Source organism: Mus caroli, chromosome 15 (assembly GCF_900094665.2).
Source record: "Mus caroli chromosome 15, CAROLI_EIJ_v1.1, whole genome shotgun sequence".
NCBI lineage: Eukaryota > Metazoa > Chordata > Mammalia > Rodentia > Muridae > Mus > Mus caroli.
The window spans coordinates 5,769,173-5,780,791 of NC_034584.1; the positions used below are offsets into that span (position 1 = coordinate 5,769,173).

Genomic DNA, 11,619 nt, shown 5'->3' on the forward strand with positions numbered 1-11,619 from the left:
CTCTTAATATCAATGGATTCAATTCCCTTATAAAAAGACATAGACAGACTGGCTACACAAACAGGACCCAACATTTTTCTGCTTACAGGAAACCCACCTCAGGGAAAAAGACAGACACTACCTCAGAGTGAAAGGCTGGAAAACAATTTTCCAAACAAATGACCCGAAGAAACAAGCTTGAGTAGCCATTCTAATATCGAATAAAATTGACTTCCAATCCAAAGTTATCAAAAAAGACAAGGAGGGGCACTTCATACTCATCAAAGATAAAATCTTCCAAAATGAACTCTCAATTCTGAATATCTATGCTCCAAATACAAGGGCAGCCACGTTCATTAAAGAAACTTTAGTAAAGATTGAAGCACACATTGCACCTCACACAATAATAGTGGGAGACTTCAGCACCCCACTCTCATCAATGGACAGATCCTGGAAACAGAAATTAAACACAGACACAGTGAAACTAACAGAAGTTATGAAACAAATGGATTTAACAGATATCTACAGAACATTTTATCCTAAAACAAAAGGATATACCTTCTTCTCAGCACCTCAGGGTACCTACTCCAAAACTGATCATAGAACTAGTCACAAAACAGGCCTCAACAGATACAAAAATATTAAAATTATCCCATGTATCCTTCCAGATCACCATGGACTAAGGCTGATCTTCAATAACAATATAAATAATAGAAAGCCCCGGGCGTGGTGGCGCATGCCTTTAATCCCAGCACTCGGGAGGCAGAGGCAGGCGGATCTCTGAGTTCGAGGCCAGCCTGGTCTACAGAGTGAGTTCCAGGACAGCCAGGGCTACACAGAGAAACCTTGCCTCGAAAAACCAAAAAAAAAAAAAAAATAGAAAGCCAACATTGAAGTGGAAGCTGAACAACACTCTACTCAATGATAACTTGGGCAAGGAAGAAATAAAGAAAGAAATTAAAAACGTTTTACAGTTTAATGAAAATGAAGCCACAACATACCCAAACTTATGGGATACAATGAAAGCATTTCTAAGAAGAAAACTCATAGCTCTGAGTGCCTCCAAAAAGAAACTAGAGAGAGCATACACTAGCAGCTTGACAGCACACCTGACAGCTCTAGAACGAAAGGAAGCAAATTCACCCAAGAGGAGTAGACAGCAGGAAATAATCAAACTCGGGGCTGAAATCAACCAAGTGGAAACAAAAAGAACTATTCAAAGAATAAATCAAACCAGGAGCTTGTTCTTTGAGAAAATCAACAAGATAGATAAACCCTTAGCCAGACTAATTAGAGTGCACAGGGACAGTATCCTAATTAACAAAATCAGAAATGAAAAGGGAGACATAACAACAAATCCTGAAGAAATATCAAACATCTTCAGATCCTTCTACAAAAGGCTATACTCAACAAAATTGGAAAACCTGGACGAAATGGACAAATTTCTAGACAGATACCAGGTACCAAAATTAAATCAGGATCATATTAATGATCTAAACAGTCCCATATCCCCTAAAGAAATGGAAGTAGTCTGTAATAGTCTCCCAACCAAAAAAAGCCCAGGACCAGATGGGTTTAGTGCAGAGATCTATAGACCTTTAAAGAAGACCTAATTCCAATTCTCCTTAAACTATTGCACAAAATACAAACAGAAGGTACTCTACCCAATTCATTCTATGAAGCTACAATTACTCTGAAACCTAAACCACGTAAATACACAACAAAGAAAGAGAACTTCAGACCAATTTTCCTTATGGATATTTATGTAAAAATACCTAATAAATTCCTCACTAACTGAATCTAAGAACACATCAAAATGATCATTCATCAAGTTTAAGTAGGCTTCATTCCAGGGATGCAGGGATGGTTTAATATATGGAAATCCATCAACATAATCCACTATAAGACCAAACTCAAAGACAAAAACCACATGATCATCTCGTTAGATGCTGAGAAAGCATTTGGCATAATCTATCACCCATTCATGATAAAAGACTTGGGAAGATCAGGAATTCAAGGCCCATACCTAAACATGATAAAAGCAATCTACAGCAAACCAGTAGCCAACATCGAAATAAATGGAGAGAAACTTGAAGCAATCCCACTAAAATTAGGGAATAGACAAGGCTGCCTATTTTCTCCCTACGTATTCTATATAGTACTCAATGTCCGGGCCAGAGCATTTGGACAAAAAATAGAGATCAAGGGGATTAAAAATTTGAAAGGAAGAAGTCAAAATATCACTTTTTGCAGATGATATGATAGTATATATAAGTGACCATAAAAATTCCACCAGGGAACTCCTAAACCTGATAAACAGCTTCAGTGAAGTAGCTTGATATAAAATTAACTCAAACAAATCAGTGGTATTTCTTTTCACAAAGGATAAACAGGTTGAGAAAGAAATTGGGGAAACAACGCCCTTCACAAAAATCACAAATAATATAAAATACCTNGGTGTGACTCTAACTAAGGAAGTGGAAGATCTGTATGATAAGAACTTCAAGTCTCTGAAGAAAGAAATTAAAGAAGATCTCAGAAGATGGAAAGATCTCCCATGCTCATGGATTGGCAGGATCAATATGGTAAAAATGGCTATCTTGCCAAAAGCAATCTACAGATTCAATGCACTCCCCATCAAAGTTCCAACTCAACTCTTCACCAAGTTAGAAAGGGCAATTTGCAAATTTATCTGGAATAACAAAAAACCTATGATAGCAAAAACTCTTCTCAACAATAAAGGAACCTCAGGAGAATCAGATTCTCTTTGTGCTTTGGAGCTGGAAACTTTGCACTGAGAAACTTAGCTAAAGCAGTTTGGTTTTACACTGGAGTGTGAAGATGACTGCTCGGGGCAGAGTGCTCCTTCCTCCATTGTTGATTTACAACTAAACAGATTTGGACTCTGTTCTGAGTTTGCTCTTGGAAGGATTGTGGAATAGTTCTGTTCTGTTTTATGCTGTTTATTCAGAACTAGAGGTTTAGCTCTTTTTTTTTCCTTTTCCTTTTTCTGTCTTTCAGTTACACAGGCAACTAGCACGTTTTCATGCATCTGAGAGTAGTGAGAGATGTCAAGCAATAATCTTGACTGCTTTTCTGGATGATATGTTTATGATTGATGTCACTGGAGATTTTAAAACCGGTACCCAGGGTAATAGTTCCAGAAATGACAGTAGAAAATAGATAGAGTAGTGTCAGAGGAAGTAGCATCTTGTGAGCTTATGACTAGGCTTTAAAAATATTTATGGTATATTCCACTTTAAGATACTCTCATTGACAGGATTTTCCAAGGTCCCTACATTCCCACTTTAGAGATATATTGTGGCAGCAAAGAAATATTGTGGCTATAAGACAAGTTATACCCGGGTGTGGTGGCAAACCTCTTTAATCCCAGCACTCTCGAGGCACAGGCAGGCGGATTTCTGAGTCGAGGCCAGCCTGGTCTACAAAGTGAGTTCCAGGAGAGCCAGGGTTATATAGAGAACCCCTGTCTTGAAAAACAAAAACAAAACAAAACAAAAAGACAAGTTATGTATTAATTCTCCATTTGTTTTTCTTTTAACTCTAGTTAAGGAGGATGATGCAACATCAGTTGAAAAGAGATTAGCAGAGAAAAGGCCAAGGGCAAAAGGGCATTTGGAAAAAGAACACAAAATATCTTCTGCCTTTAGTCCATCTGAGGCAACAGACAGTGCTTGTGACAGAGGCTTACAGGGTCCCTTAGTGGGGCACAGCTCTCTAGGTGTGCAACCTGTGTCAGGGCTCCACATATTCTACAGATGGCAGCACATCGGCATTGGCTTCTCATGAGCTTCTTTTTCCTTGAGGTTATTCTCTTGGAAGCTGCAAAAATCCTGACTATATCTACACTGAGTAAGTTCTTGTTGGGAATGTAGAGTCTTGTGAGACTATAATGCCTGGGTTAACATGTTTCACAAAAATGACACATAGTTGACCATGCATGAGGTTTTTCTACCTAGGTGTAGACCACACCTGGGGTAGGGGTATGGAGTGTGTGCAAAGTTGTGCTTAGAGAGGACTCTACCCAAGGGAGAGAGCAACAGTAGATGGTGATACAATGTGATGTGGAAACAGAAGGAGGAATGCAGAGGGGGGTTTGTAAGAAAGGCTTCTCTACTGGGGTTTTAGTTGTGAGTGGATGGGAGGCAGAGCAGTCAGTGTTCAGCCTATTTATCCCACAAAGGGAGCAGTGAACATTTCCTGATTTTTTTCTGGGTAGGCTAACATTCATAAACTTTTTGGTTTTTAAAAGATGTTCTCCTTCTTATAAGCACTCAGGCCTCAAAGTTTGAATGTCACCAGGACATTATCTTATTCCAGGACCTGATCCATTACCCTTAACACCACAAACATCCTGGCTCCATGGTTTGGTCTGGAGCTCATGATAACAGCAGGTTCATGTACATGGATCACTGATAAAAGACTGGGTTAGCTAGGAGAAATACACATTAGTGACAACAGATAACAGGTCACATGAAGGCTGTATATAGGCTTTGTGAAAACATTCTTTTTCAAATGGTCAACTTGTTTGCATTTATAGTTGAATAGAATATGACTGAAGAATTAGGGCAAGAAAGAACACAGACATAATAGCGTGGCAGACGTGATGAAAGGGTTATCGCATCGTGGCAGGTAAGAATTTAAGCAAAATTAACCTTCAAAGATCTGCAAAGAACAACAAACTCTTAATTTCTAACCTGTGATCATAACTCACTTATAATAGATATTACCCAAAAGCCAAATTATCTGTTATTTTATGGCAAAGCTATAGACATTCTGGATTTAACAATGAATGGGTAAGTTAGCCTCCACTGGTCCCTCTTCACTATTTCTAACTACCTCAGCTAGATGATGATTTTATGGAAAGCAGAAGTTTTCTTTTAAGTTCTGCAAAAATAATCATTATACAGAACTGGTGTCAAAGATTTACCTGAGTCATAAAACCCTAGCATTCTAGAACATTCTCAGTGGTAGGGGCAAAATATTCAGGGACTTATCTTATGTTTCTAAGGGGTGAAAATTAGGAATATTTTCTACCAAGGTAAAACTGAGAGAATGGGTGGGCATCTTCTCAAGGGTTCTGTGGGCCCTTGTGTGCTTTTCCTGCTTTCTTAACAATATTGTAGATGGATAGGTGTTATGATTCTGTATTTTATGGCTCACGTGTTACTTACTTTTTGTTTGTCTAGGATAATAGAATGCAAAAGTTAAAAGTGTGCCTGTATAAAGGGATGTTTGTTCTTAGCTGCTCTCAAATGGCAGGGTGCCACCCTCAGTGCACTTTCAGGGATGGAGCCTGAGGATCTCAGCAGTGGCGAAACACAGACTAGAGTCGTGGGCTTGAGCCTTCTACTCTGCTCATGTTAGAGGCACACAAGGGTCCTGCAAGGCTGCCTCTTGCAGGAGTAAAACTCACCTTTCTAATGTTGCATAAAAACTTCTTATGGAGTAGTTTTAGATTGGGGTCTTATATATTAGTGTTAGCAATTCCGATGCTACATTCTATCTGCTTTTTAAAATACTATTTTTGGGGGGGTATTCTAAGTTTCTTGGCTAATATCCACTTATCAGCAAGTGCATATCATGTGAGTTCTTTTGTGATTGGGTTACCTCACTCAAGATACAATTTTCAAAACACATGAAACTCAAGAAGAAGGAAGACCAATGGGTGGATACTTTGCCCCTTCGTAGAATTAGGAACAAAATACACATGGAAGGAGTTACAGAGACAAAGTTTGGAGCTGAGAGGAAAGGATGGACCACCCAGAGACTGCCCTACCGGTGGATCCATTCCATAATCAGAAACCAAATGCAGACACTATTGCATACGCCAGCAAGATTTTGCTGAAAAGACCCTGATATAGCTGTCTCTCGTGAGGCTATGCCAGTGCCTGGCAAACACAGAAGTAGATGCTCACAGTCATTTATTGGATGGGACACAGAGCCCCAATGGAGATGCTAGAGAAAGTACCCAAGGAGCTGAAGGGGTCTGCAACCCTATAGGTGGAACAACAATATGAATTAACCAGTGCCCCCAGAGCTCATGTCTCTAGCTGCATATGTAGCAGAAGATGGCCTAGTCGGCCATCACTGGGAAGAGAGGGGCCTTGGTCTTGCAAACTTTATATGCCCCAGTACAGGGGAACACCAGGGCCAAGAAATGGGAGTGGGTGGATAGGGGAGCAGGGTGGGGGGAGAGTATAGGGGAATTTCACCATATGATGAAGAATGTCTAAATTTAAAAAGGGATTTTATTTATTTTCATTTTACATATGTGTGTTTTGCCTGCATGTATGTTAGTGTATTATGCACATGGAAAACCTTCGAAGGTTAGAAGAAAGGGTTGGACCTCCTGGAACTAGAGTTTCATATGATTGTGAGCCATCACATGACTGACTTCTGAGAACTGAAGCCAAATCCTCTGTGAGAAAAGCAAGCACTCTTAACTGCTGAGCCATTTCTCCAGGCATGACCCTCACATCTTTGTTGAAAGATCACTATTGGCCAAAGTTCTGGGTCCTGTTTTGGGTGTTACCTACAATGTAATAGAGGGCATAGAAGAGCTGGTTTCCATTGAGGCATCCTGAGACATTCTGTGCTTTGACACTTAGTTTTGGATTTCTTTATGTCAGCTATCTATGGTAATCAGAACCATTTTCCTTAATCTCCACAAAAAATAAACCTTATGTATTGTTTCTAGGTGCCAGCCATTATATACTGATGAACCGTGTGTCGCAAATTCTGCACGGAGGTGGCCACAATGTAATCAAACTTCTTTACGAAGGTGGTGATATCCCAGGTATCTTTTAAATCAATTATTACAATAAATTACTTAAATAACAAATGATGATTTTTTTTATAGAACTGTTTGACAAAATTTCTGTATTTGGCCTTGTTGAGAGTTAAGTTGTGGTGTGCGAATGTGTGTTTGTGTGTGTGTAAGTTTTATGGATCTCATTAGACGATGTAGTCTTGGCCACATATGATATACTTCTGTAATTTACTTACTTCTGAGTATAGGTTGATTCTGGTTACAGTATGTGCCCCAAGCCTTAATGTGCTAGAATCAGGGTTTTTAACTTAATGGTGTTGAATAATTATTGATCTATAAAAGGTAGGTCTAGTACAATCTGACTGTCCTATGAAGATAAACACTTGGAAATGAGTTACATTGTCTTCCAGGGGTGGATTAGCTCTCAGTTGTGTAGGTGTTTATGAAAGAATGAACCTGTCCTTCCCTGGCCCCTTATTCTCTTTGGTCTTATGACCTTTGTACCCACACATGACACTTGTGTGTTGTGATGCAGTGAGAGCCCATTAAAGGCTGTTCAGGTGACTCTGCCCAATCTTGGGTTGTCAATCTTTAGAACTGTGAGCAAAATAACTTTTCAGATATTTTTTATTTTTATTTTTAATTTATGTATATTTGGATGTGATGGTATGTGAGTTTTTGCCTGNGAGTGCAAGTATCCAAGGAGGCCAAAAGACATGGTTGCATCATTCAGACCTGGAGTTAACAGGTAGTTTTTACCTGCATGGTGTGGTTGTTGGGAACTGAATATGAGTTCTCTGCAAGAGTAGTACACACTTTGAACTGCTGAGCCATCTCAATAAAAAATTTCAAAATATAAATTAACAAATGTCAGATATTTTTGTTATGGCAACAAAAATAGATTAGACATCTCATTACTTGAGGGTTGCTCATAGTCAACACTACACATTATTATTGATCATTGTGAGAAATCTTTATGTCAAGTGTGTCTGAAAGTAATGCGTATTCTACCATATTTAGGACTCTAATTACATAAAGATCTCTATGTTCATTAGCACATAAATCAGTTTCTATTTTTCAATGAGACCTGCCTTTTACGAAATATTTTCTAGTGACCTTCATATTAGAGTCCAATGTTTAGTATGCATGATTGAGATGACCTCAGGTTATTAAAAATGAGTAACTCCCCAAAAACTCTGTACAGTGATGTCAGAAGTTCCTATTTAATTTAGTAAATACAGAGACTCAGAACCAAACTGAAGATCATTCATCCCTGCTGATAGATTAAGTCACAGAAGCTTAGTAAATGTCACTTCCTTGTTCACTGGATATCTTCCTATACTTTTAATTTGTCTTGACATTCTGACTTCATAGATGCATGGTCAGCCCGTTTTGCTTGTTTCCACAATGTTTGATATATTGCTCAAGTCTATAGGCTCTGCTCCTGTAATAAGCTATGCACAAACTAGTCCACCAAAATTCTCCACATTTGTAGACCTGGCACTCTTCAGTGTTAGGTTTGAGTGTTGCTGTCCTAAAGTATCTTGTCTTTCATTTCTTCTTTCTCTTTTGTTTCTCTTGCTCCCCACAATGACATCCTTTTTGCTTCCATTCTTGTGTTCTTTTCTTTCATTTTTCTTTTATGTTTCTTAATTTTTCTGAGATAGGTCCAGGCTTTCATGGAGCTCAGCTATATGGCCAGGGTTGTTCTCAAATTTAGGGGAGTGCTCTTATCTTAGCATCTCAACTTTAGGGATTAGAGGCATGAGTCACCAACCACACCCAACTCAGGTCCGTTCAATATCCATCAGCTCTGGACACTTTAGATGCAATTATGAGTTATTCTTTCTTCTTATTTTTTAGTAGATTTTGAGTGCATTTATGAATGAAGAAATAACATTATAAGATTATTTCTCCTCACCTTAAATTGAAGCTCTGCATTAAACCATTTAAGCATTAATAGCTGTTTTGGTCACTTTCATTCTGTGATTATTCAACCTGAAAAAGTATATGATGTATTTTTTTAGGGACATTATTTAAGATAAAATAGTTTTTTTTAATTAGATATTTTCTTTATTTACATTTCAAATTTTATCCCCTTTCCTAATTTCCTCTCTGAAAAATCTCCTATCCCCTCCCCACTCCTCCTGCTCTCTAACCCACCCACTCCCATTCCTGGTCCTGACATTCCCCTATATTGGGGCATAGAGGCTTCACAGGACCAAGGGCCTCTCCTCCCATTCATGACCAACTAAGCCATCTTGTGCTACAAATATAGCAAGAACCAAAAGTTCCACCATGTGTTTTCTTTGATTTGTGGTATAGTTCCAAGGAGCTCTGAGGGTACTGGTTAGTTCATATTGATGTTCCTTCTATGGGGCTTCAGTCCCATTCAGCTCCCTGGGTATATCTCTGGCTCCTTCATTGGGGACCTTGTGCTCCATCCAATGGATGACTGTGAGAATCCACTTCTGTATTTGCCAGGCACTGGCAGAGTCTCCCATGAGACAGCTATATCTGCTCCTGTCAGCAGTTTCTAGTTGGCATCTCCTAGTGTCTTGGTTTGGTGGTTGTTTATGGGGTGGATCTCCAAGTGGGGCAGTCTCTGTATGGTCATTCCTTCAGTCTCTGCTCTGAACTTTGTCTCTGTAACTCCTTCCATGGGTATTTTGTTCCCCATTCTAAGAAGGAAGGAAGTATCCACACTTTGGTCTCTCTTCTTCTTGAGTTTCATGTTTTTTGCAAATTGTATCTTGGGTATTCTAAATTTCTGGGCTAATATCCACTTATCAGTGAGTGCATATCATATGTGTTCTTTTGTGATTGGGTTACCTCACTCAGGATGATATCCTTTTGATACATCCATTTGCCTAAGAATTTCATGAATTCATTCTTTTTAATAGCTGAGTAGTAATTCATTGTGTAAATGTACCACATTTTCTGTATTCATTCTTTTGTTGAGGGACATCTGGGTTCTTTCCAGCTTCTGGCTATTATAAATAAGGCTGCTATGAACATAGCAGAGCATGTGTCCTTATTACAAGTTGGATCATTTGGGTATATACCCAGGAGAGGTATTGCTGGATCTTACAGTAGCACTATGTCCAATTTTCTGAGGAACTGCCAAACTGACTTCCAGAGTGGTTGTACCAGCTTGCAATCCCACCAGCAATGGAAGAGTGTTCTTCTTTCTCCACATCCTTGCCAGCATCTGCTGTCACATGAATTTTTATCATACCCCTTCTGACTGGTGTGAGGTGGAATCAGTGCAGTAGCTGGATATAAAATTAACTCAAACAAATCAGTGGCCTTTCTCTACACCAAGGTTAAACAGGATGAGAAAGAAATTAGGGAAACAACACCCTTCTCAATAGTCACAAATAANATAAAATACCTTGGCNTGACTCTAACTAAGGAAGTGAAAGATCTGTATGACAAGAACTTCAAGTCTCTGAAGAAAGAAATTAAAGAAGATCTCAGAAGATGGAAAGATCTCCCATGCTCATGGATTGGCAGGATCAACATTGTAAAAANAGCTATATTGCCAAAAGCAATCTAGAGATTCAATGCAATCTACATCCAGTACCAATTAGAAGGAACCTGAGCCTCTGGTCAGGTAGGGCTCCCTTATCCTTGCTCCTGCTGTCAAAGGTCCATCATAATTGGTTTGGAACAGATGTTGTGTTCCACTCACCAGTGATCCTAAGATCCTCTGGGGTCTGTGGGACCGTCTGCCAATTCACGCCCAAGGTGATGCAGAGCTGGCTCCTCCTGGAAGAGACTTGTGGCCCTGGTCACTCAGGTTTTCTGCTTCCTTGCTACTGGCTCAGGCCTGGCATGATTGGAATGGAACCGAGGTTGTGTTCCACTTACCAGTGATCCTGAGATCGTGTTGAGAGTCCTCTGGGGGAACTTGGGACTGCCTGCCAATTTGCCCCCAAGGTCTATATGATGTATTTTGAAGGATTAAAGGTTTTTAGGGTTTATACATAATTGCGAGTAATGGAGTAGTGCTAGGAAGGAGGATTTAATGGTTGGAAGTTATAGTTCTTTTCTTCCCATAACAAGCATACTTTGACTCATTTTAAATGAATCTATCTATCTATCTATCTATCTATCTATCTATCTATCTATCTATTAATCCACCTATCTACCTAACTATCTATTTGATTTGAGAAAGGGTCTCATGTGTCCCAGGATGGCTTCAAAATTGCTTTATAGTAAATAATACTTATTTTTCTTGTCTTTCTTCTTCCACTTCCTGAGTTCTCGGATTATAAGTATGTGCCAAAAAACTCGATTCTCAGCATCCAGTGTTAAGACTTTGTATACACTAGCAAAAACTTTAACAACTTAGCAACGTATCAATATGTGTATGTCTCACTTCCTATCAAGCATACATCTTAAGAATATGCTCTTGTTTTGGTGGATGAATGCAATAACACCACTGATCCTTAGTGATTTGATATAAATATTCAGGCCAGGACATGTTTTTATAATTGTTCTTCATTACCAGGCAACCTTTATCCCTTCTAGCAGGCTGATTCTTATTTGTAGTGAAGATTAGGTAAAACAGAAACAAAAACAAACAAACAAACAAAAGACAGATAGATAAATGTGATGAAGTCCCGCATTCAGAGTTCATTTTCCAGATTAGAATGCAGGTCTTCCTTTCCCTAACAGCACAGTTCACTTTAGTTCACTAAAGTCACTATGTAAGGTGAAGTCAATTCACTACTAGTGGGTCTAAGGAAATTAAAATATGCGTTTATCCTTAAATATAAGAATTCATAGATACAGGGAAACACACACACACACACACACACACACACACACACACACACACA

The 11,619-nt window shown here is 39.0% G+C and overlaps 1 protein-coding gene across 1 annotated transcript in view; it reads left to right on the plus strand.

Annotated features, from left to right (window-relative positions):
• The first annotated feature begins 3,624 nt into the window (after positions 1 to 3,624).
• The window catches only part of LOC110310907 (UDP-glucuronosyltransferase 3A2-like), a 98,447-nt gene continuing 90,452 nt past the window's right edge, over positions 3,625 to 11,619 (plus strand). The window contains exons 1-2 of the mRNA XM_021184076.2: positions 3,625 to 3,852; positions 6,701 to 6,799. Of these exons, the coding sequence (XP_021039735.1) occupies positions 3,759 to 3,852; positions 6,701 to 6,799 (193 nt within the window). The 5' untranslated portion in view covers positions 3,625 to 3,758. The remainder of the gene's footprint in view (positions 3,853 to 6,700; positions 6,800 to 11,619) is intronic.